This window comes from Brassica napus, chromosome C2 (assembly GCF_020379485.1).
Source record: "Brassica napus cultivar Da-Ae chromosome C2, Da-Ae, whole genome shotgun sequence".
In the NCBI taxonomy this organism is placed as follows: domain Eukaryota; kingdom Viridiplantae; phylum Streptophyta; class Magnoliopsida; order Brassicales; family Brassicaceae; genus Brassica; species Brassica napus.
This window is the reverse complement of record NC_063445.1, coordinates 8993546-9014511: the sequence shown is the minus strand read 5'-3', so window position 1 is coordinate 9014511 and position 20966 is coordinate 8993546. Positions and strand designations below refer to the sequence as shown.

The 20966-nt window shown below is 32.6% G+C and overlaps 4 protein-coding genes across 4 annotated transcripts; 1 reads left to right on the top strand and 3 right to left on the bottom strand.

Annotated features, from left to right (window-relative positions):
- Nucleotides 1-2059: 2059 nt before the first annotated feature.
- LOC106429191 (putative B3 domain-containing protein At4g12617) lies at nt 2060-2449 on the bottom strand. Its single transcript, XM_013869926.3, has one exon. The coding sequence runs from the start codon at nt 2447-2449 to the stop codon at nt 2060-2062; it is 390 nt and encodes a 129-aa protein (XP_013725380.1).
- A 4029-nt stretch (nt 2450-6478) lies between these two features.
- On the bottom strand, nt 6479-10642 carry LOC106429184 (probable FBD-associated F-box protein At1g32375). Its single transcript, XM_013869920.3, has 3 exons — nt 8488-10642; nt 8260-8394; nt 6479-8160 (listed from the first exon to the last, which is right to left on the bottom strand). Exons 1-3 carry the CDS (start codon nt 9343-9345, stop codon nt 7882-7884), a joined length of 1272 nt encoding a protein of 423 aa, XP_013725374.1. The 5' UTR covers nt 9346-10642; the 3' UTR covers nt 6479-7881.
- Nucleotides 10643-11276: 634 nt separating this feature from the next.
- On the top strand, nt 11277-12308 carry LOC125582148. The gene has a single exon (XM_048748691.1). It carries the CDS (start codon nt 11277-11279, stop codon nt 12306-12308), a length of 1032 nt encoding a protein of 343 aa, XP_048604648.1.
- A 4746-nt stretch (nt 12309-17054) lies between these two features.
- LOC106429173 (probable FBD-associated F-box protein At1g32375) lies at nt 17055-19171 on the bottom strand. The gene is made up of 4 exons (XM_013869911.3): nt 18960-19171; nt 17894-18858; nt 17669-17800; nt 17055-17584 (listed from the first exon to the last, which is right to left on the bottom strand). Exons 2-4 carry the CDS (start codon nt 18764-18766, stop codon nt 17306-17308), a joined length of 1284 nt encoding a protein of 427 aa, XP_013725365.1. The 5' UTR covers nt 18767-18858; nt 18960-19171; the 3' UTR covers nt 17055-17305.
- Between the last annotated feature and the right edge of the window lie 1795 nt (nt 19172-20966).

Here is a 20966-nt window from a genome sequence, read left to right as displayed (position 1 = left end):
TATGTTTAGCTGACTTATAATATTATTTCTATATAATGTTTATGATATGTAATACATTTCACTGGTAGTTGTTATTTGTCATGAGTTTACTACTGATATTTATATTGGTGTAAAAATTAGGTAGCTCAATATTTTAATGACATATCGTATGGCTAAACCAAAATGTTTATATTCTGCATAGATTAATTTTATAATTTTTATTTAATTTCATCATTTTATAAATTTTGTATTCTTGTAATGAAATTTATTTTGAAAACGTTATTATGTAACAATACTATTTTACATATTTTTTTGTTTATTTCTAAATTTCAAATATATATATAATATATAGATTTAATTTATTTGCAACTACATAACAGATAAGTTATTTGGGATAATGCTAAAAAGAGAAAAATATTTTTAAAAAGAAACTATGATATATTATACTTGCAAAATAAATTCATAGTAAAGGTCGTATTTCGAGGTATTTAGTTAGTTTGTAATTCAGATTTGGTGTGGTTTGTTGATTTAGTAGATATCAAGCATATTTGAAAACTAAAGATCTTATATATAACTTATTTGACATGAATATATCTCTAAAATTAAAATATCTGAAAATAAGATAAAGACTACAACCTTTTTTGGAATTTTGTTTTAAAATAATTTTAACAGTTGGCTACATATACTATATGAATAAAGAGGTCAAAACTTTCATCTATAAAGTGGTGTGAATAAAACTTTAACCATTAATAAGGAAACTAGGTTGGTGTTAAAAATGAGTGACATAAATTGTAATGTTACATGACAAAAGCATTTAAAGTTGATTGTGTAAATTAAAAAACCACACATAAAATAAATCTTTAATTTTATATTTTTATTTTTAAACTTGAAATAGAAATGAATAATTCTTTCTAACAAAATATTTTTAAAGTCGACAAAAAAAAAAAAAAAAACAAAATATTTTTAAAATCTTTCTGTGATTTATTTTTGAAATTAATCAATTTAAATAGTTATTAACATTAAAATATAATTAAAATATTTTTATTTTTATTTGTCGTTTATAACTCAAAGATTATTCTTTAGTAGTTGCATAGTTGTATAAAGATTATTCTTTGAGTTTTTAGCATTATTAACCAACTGCGTAGGATGTTAGACCATCTCAATACATTTCTATATATTTTTTTTAAGAAAATAAGAAATGTTATCATAGATATAATATTGTTCTAATGTATATCTTTGTAATAGATAAATATTAAATACTTACAGTGAAAGTAAAATTCATCTCTATGAAAAAGTGATTCGAAGAGAATTATGGAGATGAGTTGAAAACACTCCTAAAAAACTAACTTTGAGCATTACTCCAGTATATATAGAACAGAAACGAATGATCATATGATCACAAAGATATATAATAATATTCTAGAAAATATCATATAGTTTTATATATTATGATATTAATGTTTCATGTTGGTTAATTCTTATTCGTTACTGCAAAATATCATATAGTTGGAGATATTAATGTTTCCGTTCTGTTGATTTCTTTATGGTACATATGCATAAACAAGTAAGATAATGTATCATGTATTACAAACAGAATCTGTTTGAATGTTAAGGAAATCTACAATCAGTAATGATATTAGAGCACCTCTATTGGAGGTATTTAGAGGTATTTAGATGGGTTCTCTAACACAAGAAAAAAATAAAAATAAATGAATAATAAGAAAGAGAAATTAGAGAAGTTCTAAAACATACACTTTTAAGAACCAAATGAAAAATAGTGCAACACACTTGTTTATCAATCATTGGTCAGTTGTTTTTTATAAATTTAATTTAAAAAACATAACTAATTTAAATTAAAAATACTAATAATTTATTAATAAAAACCTCGTATTATCATTTTTATGGTTGGAGGTGCTCTTAGTTCTTATAATATATTATCTATAAAGCCATGCATGGTCTCTTAAAGAATATCTCTAAAAGAACTACAAGACCTTCAATACTCAGAAACAAACAAGAAGGTATATATAATGAACACAATAAATTATTCGAGAAAGGATGTTGCGAAGATACGGTCCATCAACTAAGCAACCATGAGTAGTTCAAAATTGAGTCTATCGTGATATTTATCCCACCAAAACCCAATAATATCGCCAGTCTTGAAACTTCTTTTTGCGAGGATGGAACCCCAACCGCAAAACTTGAAATTTCCATCACGTTCTCTTCTCGGGGTATGAGTTGTTGTGATCTTTGAATCGTAATCGAACAGATCAACGAACTGCACCGCGTTATGTCGTGACAATGCTGCACAACGATCTTTACTCCACCAAGGAAACAAGTTGGCTTCTACCAACTCTTTGGGCATCGTTATCGTAACACTCGAGCCTGTGTCTGATTCTTTCAACGTTATCAGGATGTTCAATTGGTTGTTTGGATCAAACGGCTTGTCTCGACACTCCACAATTCTGGCCATGATTCTTTATTCTTTGCTCGTAAAGCTCTATGTAAGGTTTGTATTGAAGAATTTGTTTATGGGTGTAGGGAGATATATAATAATAATAATTTTCGTGGGTGATTGTAATTAAGAGTTTGTGACTTTAAAATGATGTGATTTTCTTCCACTTCTTTTATTCACATTTATTGAACATTTATATTTTAGTACCAACTATTAAATCCCCAAAATTTTATATTGTTCTATAGTATTTCAGTTAATATTATGACAGATATTAATGATATGGATATTTTCTTATTCAATTGTCCCTAACATGTGTAATAGTAAAGAATATTTTGGTATATTATCATTTACATAGTATAATTACTAAGGTAAAAACTATATATTATATACTTGATTATTTCTACAATATCCGAGAAAATATAGAAAGAAATCCATTTTTTTGTTAGACATATCTGCTGGTAACTTATTTTATTGTATTAAAACATATTTATTACCTTGATATAGTTATAGATATTACAATTTATGTAATAATTATATACTTTATTGTGAAAAATAAAATTGTTGAAAAAATAATAACAAAATTTTGTTTTCTTAGATTTTTCTCAATTCACTATATCAAATCAAATGAAAAAGGGGTTGAAGCTTTAAAGTTTACTAGAGCTTGACGTGCGGGTGTTGTTTTTAATTTTATTTTTTATAAATGGTTTAATAGCACTTTTAAATACATAAGTTTTGTTTTGTTTAGTTTTAGATTTTTACACATCAGAACCAAATCCACTCGGACCTAGAAAACCCGACTTTAACTCCACCCAAAAATTTATAATATCCGAGCGGAATATAATTTCAAAACCCAAAAAAACTCGATACCCAAAAGAACTGATCCTTAACAGAACATATACATGAATACCAATACCTAATTGATTATGTAAACATATACAAAATTTATTTATCCAAACATTTATAATTATTATAGTTAACACGTAAAACAAATGAAGTAGTTAAGAAGTGTGAGAAAAGAATGTAAAATATATAATTAAATAATTAAAATAGTTAAGATCTGTTTTGTAATTATATAATAAATCCTGTTAGATTATTTGGAAAATAGTAATTAATCAAATAGTCAAGATGAATGAAAATAAAGAAATAAAAGATATAATAAATCTGTTGAAAATATGGTTAGTTCTATTTGTACTTCAGTTTTAATAATGGAATAGATATGACAAAAAAATATGTGTGATTTAGTTGACAATTTAAGAGAAAAATAAAATTACTTAATATAAACTATTATTATGTTTAGAAATGCCATTTAAAACAATGATTTAATACAAACAAAAGTTTAAAATATCTATACTACCATTTATACAAAACAAATATCAATTTATATAAAAGTTAAATCAAACACCAGCACGAGCATGCGGATCTAATTCTAGTATACACTTTAAATGACATGATTATAAGCATGAATTGCAAGATTAAAAACCAAAAAAAAATCTTGTGCTAGTAACGTTTTTGATTTGGTATCAAACGGGTTATGATGATTTGCTAAAATATAGGAATAAATTGTGGAAGGCCAATTATTTTAGGAAATTAATAAATGATAAGTTTTGATTTTGAACCAAATACATGCTACTGGTTTAATCGTATTGTTTTGATTTTTGTAAATCATGATATAAAATATGATTGAAATAATCATACTGTTAAGTTTTATTAATCAACTAGGATAGATAAATTTATATAAAAATTATTTAAACAATATTATACAGAAAGATAAATTTATATTCTTGATTGAATTAATATTTTGGTCTTTAAACAATTTTTCTAACTTTTTGTTAATTACATAATTTGTTTAGCGATGAGCTGATCCAATTTTTAATAAAATTTTAGGTCAAAAAATCACTTACCGCATAAGAACCTAACGTTTAGGTCGAAAAATTTCGGGTCTATTTGATTACAATGAAACTATGTCAGCTCGGTTTTATATCATGATTTAGTAATTTAAAAACTAATTATGGTTATGAGAAGTTTATGTTCACGTGTCAATCCTATATATCTTCTATATTTTTCTCTTTTTTCATTTTGGTTATTGTTCGATATTAATATTAATTTTGAAGTTTATTCTCATTTCGTTTGTTTGTTTTGACATGAGATTTAGAAAATGCTTATGATTTAAAATAATTAAAGAGATACATACTTAGGTTAACATCTACACCTTTTGCAGAATAAATATTTTATATATATTTTTTAATGTTTTTCTGCATATTATGAAATAATAAAATAATAAGTATATATATTAAATAACTGAGAAATCAGTTACTATTATGTAATAAATTGGCGTGTGAATATAAATCAAACTATCACTCTTGTTTATTCACAATCATTTTAGGGTAAATAAATCAAAAAATTAATCTTATCTATCGTATATGATATATAATTAAATTTAAATGATATTAACATATATATAGTACACTTTTAATACATATATTTCTTAAATGAAGTTTATACTCATATGATTTTATGATTATTTGCATATTTGTGTAACAAAAGCTTACGCCAATGATTTTTTTTTAATGTGGGATAATGTCAATAATTTATAATCATTTAAAAAAACAATGAAGATTTCAAAATTAAAATATTAACTTTTCAATATACGTTCAATGTAAATATCAAAATATAAGTATACATTTTCATATGATGTATAGTTTAATTGAAATGATATGAAATATATAGAAAAGTTGGCATCCTAAAAATCATAATATAGAAAATATATAAGTATACATTTTCAAAATTAAAATCATTCTATCTTAATATAGAAAAAATTTAAACCTTGATCATAAAAGTTTATGTGAGACTTTTAACAGTTTTAGTAATTTATACTCATTTTGAAAAATTCAAAATACTACATATACAAAAAAATCTAGAATTTTTATTATATGATTAATGTAATTATGTAATTTATTTTAATAATAAAGAAATAAACAAAAATGATAAAAAGTATACAGATTGTTATCAAATTTTTATTGTTTAAAATTATTAATTGCTATATATATATTTTAATCACATTAGGTAATTTCGTAGGTTTTATTTAAGAAAAGCCTGCGAAACAATAAAGATTTGATATATGTGACCAACTATAGCCTGCGAAATATTATTTTGCTAGAGAGTATAATTTTTAAACTATAGTTTATATTAGATGCTATAGAATTCTTTGAAATATGATTTAGAAGACATATACAAGTGTCACATAGGATGAATTTTTTTTTTAAATTTTTACAAAATTTAAGTTATAACTTTTTAAAAGATCCTCAATTAATATACAGGAGATTACATAGGTTTGTATCTATGTAATTTGATGGTTTTGATTCTCCAGACCGATAAAAACCGAAAGTGTTACAAACCTTGCAATGCGATGTAGGCGGAGAGGAAGGAAGGTTATATATAATTTTCGTGGGTGATTGTAATTAAGAGTTTGTGACTTTAAAATGCTGTGGTTTTCTTCCTTTTATTTTATTCACATTTATTGAAGATTATCTATTTTATTATCAACTTTTGAATCCAAAATTTACATACATATTCTATAGTGTTTCAGTTAAATATTTTTACATATACAGTATTAGTGATATATATAGATATTTTATTATTCAATCGGCCCTAACATGTGTAATAGTAAAGTATATTTTGGTATATTATCATTTACATAGTATAATTACTAAGGTAAAATATTTATATTAGTTACTTGATTCTTTCTACAATAAGAAAAAAGAAAAATCTATTTTTCCTGCAAAACATCGGTTGGTGACTTATGTGTACTATTATTTGCAAAGTAAATTTTTACAACGAAGCTCTCACGTTAAAAGTTAGCACGGTTAATATCGTTTATACCTTTAATGAATAAATTAAATAAATTAGATAAAATAAAAAACGAATTTAGTGTTTATTTGATTAGATAAGTTCTTACAATTAATAAAAATAAAAATTATCCATAATTTAAAAATATATTTAAAGTAAAAAGATAATTCTTATATATATTGTGTTGTTATCCTTTTTTTGGAACAATATTGTGTTGTTATGCAAAATATATATTTTAATAAAATGGTTAAAAGTTTAAAAACAGAAAATACATAACTAAATATTAAGTAAAATTATTAATTCTATATAATTGAAAGAGTATATCTAAGATTTATATATTATCTATTAATAATGAATATAGTGTACAAAGGAATTTTAAAAATTTCTAATAGATAAGAATTTTCAATGAAAACATAAATAATAATTTAAAATTGTAATTTTTTAATTAGTAATTCATGTATTAATAAGTAATTATAAAATCTCTATGCCCGCACATGCGCGCGAAACACCTAGTTTTATTGTATTAAAACATATATTTATAACCTTGATATAATTATAAATAGTACAATTTATATAATAATTATATACTTTATTGTTAAAACTAGGAAAATCGTTGAAAAAAACACTAACAACAAAATTTTACTTTCTTAGATTTTTCTAAGAGGATATATATGAAAAAATACTAATGACAAAATTTTACTTTCTTGAGAAAACATGTTGCCAAGTCCTCAAGAACAGGACAATTAGCTAAAAGCTTGTTGATAAATTCCTCACTCGGGTATTTCATCTTTACAAGGCTCAAATTTTTAAAAGATGGGAAAGAAGCTGGCAAGGAAGACAAGAGTCATGTTACTTAGTTTCAACGTCACAAGCATCCTACATCCTCCGGCATACCAGCTCCATGGAAGTAATGACCGGAGTCAAAATGCAAGGGGTATTAATGTCGATATCTAACTCATGCACAGAGCGTTTAACAGCTGTTCTAACCCATACCCAATATCTACAGCAGTACCAGACTCCCGATCAAGTTTTAAACGCAAACATTCTAGAACTGGAGCCTCGTGTAACAGCAAAGAACAGTACGATTATATATTCTTGCAGTTACAATTTGTAACTAATTATTTATGTTCTTAGAAAAATATGTTAGCCCTTTAAAATTGTGCAAACTTATGTTAACTTCCAAGCGCTTTATCAGATTTTGTTTATGTTTGACAACCAAAAAACATACATCTTCATTTTAGCTTTTGTTTGATCTTTTTCATTTCAAAATATTCTGACCAAAAATTTAAATTTTAAAATTCTTACAAACATCAGGGCCGTCGAGCGAGTCAACGTCTAGTGTATAGTTAAATTGCTAAATAACATCTTTGGACCCGACAGTCATTGCCACAAAAAAAAAAAAACGTACGCATATATTCTTCTTGACTACTAGGGATGATGATGCTTTTATGTATTTTTCTTCTAGGCAGAGAATAAAGAGGAAACATAAGAAATTCATAACCCTCAAATAATTAGGAAAAGAAAGGGAAAAGAAAAATAGCAAAAACTGTAATAAGCATATCTGATGAGATTCAGATCAAAACGAACCAACAAGATGTAAAGCTTCAGTCGAATGCTAGATGGCAGTTGGGTGAACGCCTAGAGAACAAAGATAACTCCTTGAGCATCTCAAGTTTCTTGTCGGAGGCAGTGGTTTCCGAGGAGATAGCCACCTTTTTCAAACATCTTCCATTCCTTATTATGAATGCTGCTACTTCTTTTTGTTCTTCTGTTCCTTCATATTTTACCCATTTAAGAGTTTCAAGACTCGATATCAAACATTCAGGAACTGATTTCGGTTCATTCCAGCAGGGGCGCGGTTGTTCATCACGTATGTCATGACACTGGTATCAAATGACGGGACAGATGCAGTGCGTTACAGATCATAACAACAGAAAAACCAATGAAGAAAAAATGAATGATTTGAGATGAAATATAAGTACCTGTCGGAGTTTGATGGCCCTTAACTTAGGGGAATCTCTGAGTACACACATAAGTAGATTCAACCATTCTGTCGCACATGTGCATATCTTTAAATGCACAAGACGGTGGAAGACACTACCATCAGAATATGCATCCTGCAATAAGAAAACAGAATTAAAAACATGCAATATTAATGGCAACATGTTTTCTCACAGGAACACTCTTTCTGATGATGGAATAATTAATACCTTTGAGTATGATAAACATAAATCGAGACGCTTCACTGAAGTAATAGAACTCAGAATTTCCGTAGAAGGGTAATGATTAACGAAAACATCTGCGTCTACAATATTAGGCATATCTTTCTCAACGATACAAAAACTGCCACTATAATCATAAAGTTCCAATAGCTCCAAAGAAGGAGCATATATCACAAATCCATCTTCATCTTCTGTACATCTGTCTGATGATTTATACAAAGATGCAGTCCTGAGGGAAAGAACCTTAACTGTGAAAATCGTAACATTGTCATCGTTACATTGTTCCACTTCCAAATCTTCAAGAACATGACAACTGGATAAAAGCCTCCTGACAAACTCATCACCGGGGTACTTCACAGATAAAAGCCTCAAAGTTTTGAGGGTTGAGAAAGAAGGCAAGGTAGAAGCATCCGTAAGAGTCACACTCGTTAAATTCAAAGTCACAAGCATTCCACAGCATGTGTATAAACTCCTTGGGAGTATAACAGGAGTTGTACTGGAAGCACAGTCGATATTGATTTTCAGGTAACGCACACGACGTTGAACAGCAATTGTAATCCATAATACAATATCAAGGACATCAAAAGTTTGAGTAAGTTCGAAATGCAAAGTTTCTATCGGTGCCTCGTGCAGAATCAAAAAATAGTCAACAAAGCGCGAAAACCTTATAGTATCGATATTTTGATACCTATCGTCGTCGTCGTCGAACACAAGTTTTGGCACTGACTTCCAAAGAGGCTGCCAACGTTTTGACAAAACCATAGTGGCCACAACATCCTTAGCAGTAGGCAGTTCTGACAGTATTCTCAAGAGAAGATCTTCAGGCAATTTACTTATCATATCCATGATTTAGCTGTCAAAGCAAGAGAAGCCCCAAACCAGACACGAAAAACCTAAGAACATTGAAAATACAAACAAGGAATGTTAAATCGTAAAGTATGTGTATTTCTCATGAAACTAACAAATAAGTCATAAGAAACAGCACAAGGTTGGAAAAAAAAGGTCGAAGTAAACCCTAGCGTGGTACACAAACCACAAAGATTAAAGAGAAAACAAAACCAAACTCATCGACAGCTAAAAGCTTCAGACTATTGTTCACAATATGACTTCTTTGAAATCGAACAAGTACTTGTACTTGGAATCAGAAGAGATACATAGAATAGGTAAATACCTAGAAAGTGGAAACCTCCCGTGACACCTTCTTCCTCTTGAAATATATATGAAACTGTTATAAACCATTTAGTGATCGACCCATTTATCAGCCCGTGTACGGGCCAAGCCCATCCGCAGGATCATACTGGCGCCTTTCTACTCTTATGTTTATCTATATTATAGTTGGTGTTTATCTTACGTATTGCTAGTCATTATCTAGTTAAGGATAAGTACGATCTTATGTCGATCCAGTACTTAGACCGTCATTACCATATGTATATAAAGACCAGTTGGTCGACCTAATAATACACACAAGTTCCCCTCTTCATTAACTCTTCATTAACAACACGTTATCAGCACGACCTTGTCTCTAAACCCTTCCAAAAATCCACCACCCATAAATTAGAAACCAAACGATCTCTTGCTATTTTCCGGCGACTCCTAAAGCTCTTCCAGTCGCCTCCTTTTCTCTCTGTCAGCAACCAGCAGCAGCTCTCTCTCCTCACAGACCGTTCAACTCATCACAAAAGGTTCAGGTATCTTCAGAAAATTCAAAACAAAACCAAAAAGGATTTAAACCCTCAGCCGCATACATACAACTACATCTAGCCGTATGACTTTGCAGAATAAAATCTAAAACCCTAATCTATTTTTCAAAGCTTAAGTCTCGTCTTGTTTCACCCTGTTTAAGCTTGTTTGATTTTTTTTAATCTTCCTGATGTGAGTTAATTGCTAGAACCTTTTAGGTTGACAATTACACCAATTTTTTTTACATATCCGACCGCTGCATCAACTTAATCTGATTGTTTGCTTGCATTAGAAACTTGTTCTTGAATGTTTAAAGTCTTTCTCTGATATGTTGAAATCGACTAGAACCTGTCTCAAATTTGAAAGAATTTTTTTTTTAATATTTTTAAGATAAATCTGATTTTTCTTATAGATAAATCTGAATTTTTTTAAAGATAAATCCGATTTTTTTTTATAAACCCGACTGAAAACAATATATTATATATTTTAATCCGATTTTCCTATTTTTTTTGAAAAACCTTATATCTTTATCTTAAATAAAAAAAAAGGATTTTCAGCATTTATCAGAAAAATATCGATTTATTTTTTTTCCTAATCCTACTAGGAATAGGAATTGCTAGTATTTATCTGAAAATAAATAAATTTCAGATTATTACTGATATACTAGCATTATCAAATCATTATATTTAATCTGATAAATATCGAAAACAAATAAAAGTAAGAAATGATTGCATTTTTTTTTGAAAATGTATACTAATCTGATTTCATGCATGGATTTAACTTTATCTCGATTTTGTATAGGTTTAACTTTACCTTCCTGCATATCACATGAAATCATCTGATTAGGATAGATCATTCATACTGATTAGTTTACTTTCATGTCGAAAATTGATAAAACTGATCAGATTTCATGCAATGGATTTAACTTTATCCTAGATGTATAGGTTTAACTTTACCTTCCTGCATATACATGAAATCGTTTGGATCATTGAAAAAAATATTGTTATTTACTTGCATTGCTTGTATCCGACTGAAAGAGTATGTGAATGATCCGATTATTTTCTTACTAATGAGGATAAACTACAAATATTTTTCAGATGTCAAAGATTGCGAATCTTGATTTCAGTGCTTTGAAAAGCAATGGTGACAACTACCTGGAATGGGCGCTTGATGCAAAGATCATGCTGCGATCAAAAGATCTTGGTGACACAATCACCAAAGACAACAATTCCAGTGACAAAGACAAGTATAGAGCTATCTACATGATACGCCACCATCTCCAAGAGAACTTGAAAACTCAGTACATGACCATGAAAAATCCATATGACCTTTGGATCGCTTTACAGCGAAGATATGACCACCAGAAAACGGTGTTGCTTCCAAAGGCTCAATATGATTGGAAACACATAAGGTTCTTGGACTACAAATCAGTAGACGAGTACAACTCAGTCCTGTTCAGAATTGTGTCCTTGTTAAGGTTATGTGGTGAAAAAGTAACCGAGGAAGAGATGCTTAATAAAACTCTCTCCACGTTTCCTCAAACCAACATGGTATTGCAACAGCAGTACAGAGAGAGGAATTTCGCCACATATACTGAGTTGATAGAATGTCTCTTGTTGGCTGAAGCTAACAACGAACTGTTATTGAAAAACAGTGAGATGAGACCTCCTGGTACAGCTCCATTACCCGACATCTCTAAGCTGGCTATAGAGCCAAAGAAAGAGAGTAACCTTGTCCAACACAATGACCATCCCGGTCCAAACCGTGGAAGAAGTCAAGGACGAGGTCGTGGTTCTTTTAAAGCACACGGGCGAGGACGTGGTCGCGGTACCACACCCGGCTTTAGCCGTGGTCGTGGCCGAGGCCGTAGTGTGTCTTTTAAACCACAGATCAAAGCTGATCGATGCCACAGATGTGGTATGGGTAATCATTGGGCAAAGAATTGCCGAACTCCTAAGCATTTGTGTGAGCTTTACATGGAGAGCTTAAAAAGAAACCCGGAAGCTAACATGGTTCGAGACCCGGGATATGATGATGATGATGATGACTTGGAAGACGTCCATGATCACCAGCACGAGTCAGACAAAGTTGATCACATGGAGTTTGAAACTTCAGACATACTGAAATAAGGAATTAAAATTCATATCGTTTTTTTTATTGTTTTCTCCTGGATTTGGTGTTCTTTAAGATTGTTTATCAGTGTTTGGCTTTGGATTTAACTTTATCCTTATGAATGAATAAATTTTTTTCATTTCTCATATGCCTAAGAGTTAGATCATTAAAGATACCATCTCTGAAAATTTTATTATTGTTCATTAACTTTATGATTATTGTTTTTGAAGAATGAAAAGTGGAATGGATACAATCGTGGTGGACAGTGGCACCAGCCACACCATTTTGAGAGACAAACGATTTTTCATACATCTCACACATAAGGTAGCTAACATCACCACTATAGCTGGCACGGCTAGCTTAATTGAAGGCTATGGCCACGCCAATATCTTATTGCCAAAAGGTACACATCTTGAGATTGAAGATGCTTTGTACTCACCTAGCTCAAACAGAAGTCTATTGAGCTTTAAAGACATAAGACTGAATGGTTTCCACATCGAAACAATGGGTGAAGGAAGTAAAGAATTCCTACAGATTTATAAAATCACCCAAGGCAATAAGAAAGTCTTTGAGACTATACCTGCGTGTGGGACTGGTCTTTATTATGCCCAGACCAGTCTTGTTGAGGCTAATGCCGTCTTGAATAAAGAATTCAAAGAAGAGTTCACTCTTTGGCACAATCGGCTGGGACACCCCGGTTCGAACATGATGCGAAAACTCATATCAAATTCAAATGGTCACAGTTTGAAAACAAAAAGAGTTATCCCTAAGAATATCACATGTGAAGCATGCTCACAAGGGAAACTAATTACTAAGCCATCACGTACCAAAGTGAATAAGGAAGTGACAAATTTCCTAGAAAGAATACAAGTTGATATTTGTGGACCAATACACCCACCCTGTGGGACATTTAGATATTTTATGGTCCTGATTGACGCATCCACAAGATGGTCACATGTTTGTCTCCTATCAACTCGTAATCTAGCACTTGCAAGATTGCTGGCTCAGATAATAAGACTGAGAGCACATTTTCCAGATTTTCCATTAAAGACTATACGTCTAGACAATGCAAGTGAATTCACTTCCCAAGCTTTTAATGACTATTGTATGTCCATGGGGGTAAGTGTGGAGCATTCTGTAGCACATGTCCATACTCAGAATGGCCTGGCTGAATCCTTTATAAAACGGATCCAGCTGATTGCCCGGCCACTCTTAATGAATACCAAACTCCCAGTATCAGCTTGGGGACATGCAGTACTACATGCAGCTGAGCTAATTCGCATCAGGCCATCTAGTGAGCACAAATACTCGCCATCCCAACTACTAACGGGTCATGAGCCAGATATATCCCATCTAAGAGTTTTTGGATGTGCCGTCCAAGTGCCTATAGCACCACCACAGAGAACAAAGATGGGACCTCAGAGGAGGATGGGAGTATATGTTGGATACGATTCCCCTTCTATTATTAAGTACCTAGAGCCAACAACAGGTGATTTGTTTAAGGCCAGGTTCGCGGATTGTCATTTTGATGAATCCCAGTATCCAGCATTAGGGGGAGATTATGGTAAGCTGGTACAGGATATAAAATGGAATCAAACATCCTTAACATGGCAGGATCCTCGGACTAGAGATTGTGATCTAGAAGTCCGGAAGATTATACATCTTCAAGAGCTAGCTAACAGATTGCCAGATTCCTTTGCTGACCCAAATAGAGTAACCAAGTCATACATACCAGCTGCAAATGCACCAATAAGACTTGATGTCCGTGATGGACATAATCAGGCTGCTACTACGTCTAAACCACAATTGAAACGTGGTAGACCAGTAGGTTCCAAAGACAAAGAAGTTCGGAAAAGAAAGAGTGCAAAGAAATCCGACAAAGTGGAAACTCTAGACATGGAAAAGGAAACTCATGTACCACCAAAAGATACTTGGGACGCTAAGAATCAAGGTAATGAAGTTCCTGACAATAATGAGATCTCAATAAATTATGTCATGTCTGGAAGGAAATGGAACAGAAAACATGTCGACATGAATGATATATTTGCTTATAATGTAGCAGTCGAATTGATGGATAATAAGGATCTAGAACCCACATCTATACTAGAATGTATGCAACGACCAGATTGGTTGAAATGGAAAGAAGCCATTAATGTGGAGTTAGAATCACTGAAAAAGAGAGGAGTGTTTGGACAGATCATCCGGACACCTCACAACATAAAACCAGTGGGATACAAATGGGTTTTTGTGAGAAAAAGAAATGAGAAAGGAGAAGTTGTGAGATATAAAGCACGACTTGTTGCACAAGGATTCTCACAAAGACCAGGAATAGATTATGAGGAAACTTATTCCCCTGTGGTGGATGCTACGACCTTAAGATTTCTAATAAGTCTGGCTGTAAGAGAAGGTCTTGATATGCGGTTAATGGATGTTGTAACTGCCTACTTATATGGTCCACTGGATAATGAGATATACATGAAAATTCCAGATGGTATTGAATTGAAAAACAAAGAGAGTTCTCGAGAACAACATTGTATCAGATTGAACAAGTCTCTTTATGGATTAAAGCAATCAGGTCGAATGTGGTACAATAGACTGTCCGAATATCTCCTGAAAGAAGGATACAAAAACGACCAGATCTGCCCATGCATATTCATAAAGAAGTTCAATAATGGGTTTTGTAATCATTGCAGTATATGTAGATGATTTAAATATTCTATGAACCTCTGGAGAAATTTCCCAAACTGTTGAATATCTCAAGAAAGAATTCGAGATGAAAAATCTTGGAAAAACAAAGTTTTGTTTGGGATTGCAACTTGAGTATATGAAAGATGAAATTCTTGTGCATCAAAAGGCATATACAGAAAAAGTACTCAAAATATTTAATATGGACCAGTCTCACCCATTGACTAGCTCCATGGTCGTGAGAAGTCTTGGTCCGGACACTGACCCATTTGGTCCGAAGAAGAAAAATGAGGAAGTCCTTGGTCCCGAAGTGCCTTATCTCAGTGCCATAGGAGCTCTGATGTATTTAGCTGGCCACACACGACCAGACATCTGTTTTGCTGTGAACTTACTTTCTAGGTTCAGCTCCTGTCCGACCCAAAGGCACTGGAACGGGATTAAACATATACTTCGGTCTGAAAGACTTGGGTCTTATGTTTACTGACAAATCTAAGGAAAATTTAGTTGGTTTTGCTGATGCAGGTTATCTCTCTGATCCACATTATGTTAGATCTCAGACTGGTTATGTTTTTACACACGGTGGGACAGCTATATCCTGGCGGTCCATGAAGCAGACCATGGCAGCCACATCCTCTAACCACGCAGAAATATTAGTCATGCATGAAGCCAGCCGTGAGAGTGTATGGATGAGATCCATGACACAGCATATTCGTACCACTTGTGGTATGATCAAAGGAAATGATCCACCGACCATCCTATACGAGGATAACACAGCATGCATCGCACAGCTTAGGGATGGATACATTAAAGGAGATAGGACGAAACATATTCTTCCTAAGTTCTTCTTTACACACGAGCTTCAGAAGGCAGGAGAGGTCCAAGTATTGCAAGTCCGTTCGAGTGAGAATTCAGCCGACCTCTTCACCAAGTCACTACCAACCTCAACGTTCAAGAAGCTCATATGGAAGATAGGCATGCGTCGACTGAAGGATCTTCGGTGATGCATTCATCAGGGGGAGTTCATGTGTTGTACTCTTTTTCCTGTCTTGTTTTCCCTTTTACCACATTGGGTTTTGGGTTTGTCAAGAGAGGTTTTAATGAGACAACATCCAAAGCATGAATGAACCTTGACCGGATGTGTCGATCAAGGGGGAGTGTTATAAACCATTTAGTGATCGACCCATTTATCAGCCCGTGTAGCAAGACGGGCCAAGCCCATCCGCAAGATCATATTGGCGCATATCTACTCTTGTGTTTATCTACATTATAGTTGGTGTTTATCTTACGTATTGCTAGTCATTATCTAGTTAAGGATAAGTACGATCTCATGTCGATCCAGTACTTAGACCGTCATTACCATATGTATATAAAGACCAGTTGGTCGACCTAATAATACACACAAGTTCCCCTCTTCATTCACAACAGAAACAAAATTTTTTAATTTGATTTGATTCAGATTTCCAGTAAAAATTAAAATCAAAGACTCTTTAAATTTTTTTTTTTTGCATCTGAGCTCCGTTAAAAGTTATAGGGATTAATATCGTTTATATCCTTAATGTATAAAATATATAAATTACCTACAAAATAAAAATGAATTTAAATTATTTTGATTAGTTAAGTGGTTAAAATTAATAATAATAAGAATTATCCAAAATCTAAATATATATTTTAAATAAAAAGATAATCCATATATATTGTGTTGTTATCTGAAAAATATTAGTTAATAAAAAGTTAAAAATAAAGAAAAACAGAAAGCATATATAACTAAATATTAATGAAGTAAAATTCTTAATTTTGTATAATTAGAAATATAATGTTGAGTGATTTTTAAGATTTACATATTAATAGTAAATAAGTGAGAAATTTTCAAAAAATTATACGTAAGAACATTCAAATTAAAATATAAATAATAATTGATTAAAAAAGTAAACATAAATAATAATTTATCATTATAATCTTTTAATTAGTAAATAATGTATTAATAAATAACTATGTTCGCATAGGCGGACGAAACGCCTAGTTTTAGTAAAAAGTAAAATACTAGTTTTAATAAAAAGAAAAATCAAGGACTCTTTAAATATATATGCTCAATTAATATTTAATTTGATTCAAATTTACATTAAAAAATGGAAAACCAAAGACACTTTAAATATGGCAATTTCCCCTAATTAAAGACTCTTTTAAGGATTTGATCTTCATATTTAATTTGTGTTTCTCAAAAAGCAGAAACAGTGGACCACTGGGAACACAAAGCAAACGAACCCAAACGAAAAGATTTCTATTTAGACTATTGAATATGTCTTAATTTACCCTTAAGGATCTAGTGACTTCAGTCGAATGTCAGATGACAGGAACTTGAACACCTTGATAGAAATGACAACCCTTTGAGCATCTCAAGTTTCTTGACCGGATCCGTCGATGAAGAGGAAATAGTTGCCTTCTTTAAAAATCTTGCGTTTCTAAAAATAAATGCTGCTGCCTCTTTCTCTTCTTCTGTTCCTTCGTATTTAACCCATTCCAGAGTTTCAAGACTCGTTAACACACATCCAGGAACTGAGCTTGGTTCCTTCCAGCAGGGCCGCTGTTCCCCAGTTCGAATGTTATGGTACTGAGATGTTAGAAGAACAACACATTAATTATCTCATCATAAATGGACTGAATTATTTTGGCTTTATGATATACAAGTTTATACCTGTTCAATCCTGAGGCCTTGTAACTTAGGTGAATCTTTGAGCACACACAAAAGTAGATTCAACCACTCTGTCTCACATGAGCATATCGTTAAATGTACAAGATTGTGGAAGACAATACCAACAGGATATTCCTGCATAATAAGGAAATATAATGCAAACAGATTGAGTATATCTAAAACAAACTGAGATATGAAGATGGTGAAACAATATAAACATCATTTTACCTTTGAGGATGTTAAACATAACTCGAGCTCCTTGACTGAAGAAAGAGAACTCAACATCTTCCAGGGACGACGATAATTAATGTCGAGATTCACATACACAATCTCAGGCATATTACTTTCGACGACACAAAGCTCACCGCAATGATCAACAATGTCAAAGCTCAACAGAGAAGGAGTATCTATCACAAAACCATAAGCTTCGTCATCATCCGTGTCTGGTCGTTTGCGCAATGATAAACTCTTTAGAGACGGTATTTGAACAGCGAGAACGGTCACACTGTCACCACTACACTGTTCCACGGCCAAGTCGCCAAGAACAGGACAACTAGCTAAAAACTTGTTGATAAATTCCTCACTCGGGTACTTCATCTTCACGAGGCTCAAATTTTTAAGAGATGGGAAAGAAGCTGGCAAGGACGAAGAAGCGTCCACAAGAGTCATGTTACTTAGTTTCAACGCCACGAGCGTTTTACATCCTCCGGCATACAAGCTCCATGGAAGTGTGACCGGAGTCAAAATCGAAGGGCTGTTAATGTCGATATCTAACTCGCGCACAGAGCGTTTAACAGCGGTTTTAACCCATACTCCAATGTCTACAGCAGTAGCAGACTCCCGATCAAGTTTTAAACGCAAAGTTTCTAGAACTGGAGCCTCGTGTAGGAGCAAAGAACTGTAAACAAACCGCGAGAATCTAGTGCCTTGAGCGTTTTGGTACGTAGCGTGATCGTATTCAAGTGTTGGCACTAACATCCATAGAAACTTCCATCGTTTAGACAAAACCATTGTGATTACCACATCTTTCGCAGGCAGTGAGGACAGTATTCTCAAGAGTAACTCCTCAGGAAGTTGACTTATCCTATCCCTATGAGCCATTCTTCTTCAGATCCTAAAGCTTTATGGATATTAAAAAAACGGATAAAAAATTACTGAGCTGCTTTTGCTTCCGAATCTCTCTGTAATTTTCGCTGGAACCAACAAAAATATAAGTCGTAAGCAGCCGAGAATAACAAATAACACTGGAGACAATCAAAAATCCTAAAGAGTAGATAAAGAAATGGAAACACACCGGATACTGTAGAAATGCCGCGCGCCGGAGATGCTTAGTACGAACACTAATCAGTTCACGAACTGGTTCATTTCTTTTCAGATCAAATACAAATTATTTAAGACGAAGAGTCAGAAGACAAATAACACTAGTCTTTCGCTGTACAGCCAAGAACGTCTTTGTAACAAACCCTAAAATCCCAATGTTTTGAGAGCTGGACCGTCGCGGATTGGTACTGTTTCTAGGTGGCTGGTCAGACCGGTCTACCCATTCAACCGAATTTTCATTTTTTATATATTTTTCAATAATATTATATTCCCTCCGTTCCAATTTAAATGAAATTTTAGTTTAAAACACACATATTAAGGAAAATATTATTTTTATTCAAAGTATTTAATTACCAAAAATTAATGATATTCATAAGAGTGAATACAAAGCAATTAATTTATTTTTTAAAATTAATTAATTATTTTATTAGTTTTTTACACTAAAAATCTAAAACAACCGAAATAAAATACTCATTCTATAAATTCATCTAATTAGAAACGGAAAGTGTATATATGTCTGGTTTCTACTGGAATATTAGGGGTTTTAATAAATTCTCTAAGCATAAGATAGTTAAGGAATGGGTAATGAAGTGTGGGTTTCAGTTTGAGTGTTTAATTGAAACGCGTGTGAAGGAGAATAAAGCGAAGAGGATATTGGAGGATGTTTTTCCTGGATGGTCTTACATTACAAATTATTAGTACAATCGTCGGGGTAGACTATGGGTAGTATGGAGTCCAATGGTGAGAATTACTCCATGTTTTCAGAGTGCGCAGTTAATAACGTGTTCTGTTTTATCGGAGGAAGCAGTAGATGAGATTTTATGTTCATTTGTATATGGATTCAATCTGGAGGAAGAAAGAAGGGAGCTTTGGAAGGATCTTAAGGATCACCAGAATTCTCCTTTGATAAGGAAATTTCCTTGGATAGTGCAGGGGGATTTCAATGAGATTCTTAATGGATGTGAGCATTCTGTGGAGGATGTTCCTCATAGTTCTTTGGGAATGCAGGAGTTTCAGGACACTGTGAAGTATTGTTCTCTGATAGACATGTCGTATCAAGGGCCACGTTTTACATGGTGCAACAAAAGGGAAAATGGAGTCATATGTAAGAAGTTGGATCGCACATTGATGAATGAAGTGTGGATGAGGTTGTTCCCTCAATCATATTGCATATTTGAGGCTGGAGGTTGCTCGGATCACCAGAGATGCAGGATAATAATTAAGTCAGAGCTAATGAAACCGAAGAAGCCGTTCAAATTTGTAAATGCTCTGGTTGATATGCCAAATTTTATTCAGCGGGTTGAAGGTTTTTACATGGAGACTGCACCTCTGTTTAATTCTACTTCGGCATTATTCAGGTTATCAAAGAAGCTTAAGGCTTTGAAACCAGTTCTGAAGAGTCTAAGTAAGGAGAAAGTTGGAGAAATCATAAAGAAGACAAGGGATGCTCTTCAAACACTTTGTGTAGCTCAAGAGACGACTCTGGCAGATCCTAATCAGATTAATATTCAGGCTGAGGCTGCTGCATATAGAAGATGGTTATTTCTATCTACTCTGGAAGAAAGAGTAATTAGCCAGAGAGCCAAAATCCATTGGTTAGAGGTGGGAGATGGAAACAATAAGAGTTATCACAGAGCTGCTAAAGTGAGGGAGGTTCGGAATTCGATAAGAGAGATAAAGAGGTTGGATGGATCGATTGCAGATACTCAAGAAGATATTAAAAAAGAAGCTGTAGATCATTTCTACAACTTCTTAACTCACACTCCTCTGGATTTCAGAGAAGCTAGTGTGGAGGAATTGAAGTTGATTCTAAACTATGAGTGCTCTGAGGAAGATAGGAGTATGTTAACGAGAGGTGTCACAGAGGAGGAAGTGAAGCGAGTCCTTTTCTCCATGCCTGTAGATAAATCTCCGGGGCCAGATGGGTATACAAGCGAGTTTTTCAAGGCGTCTTGGAGTATTGTTAGAGGGGATTTCGTGG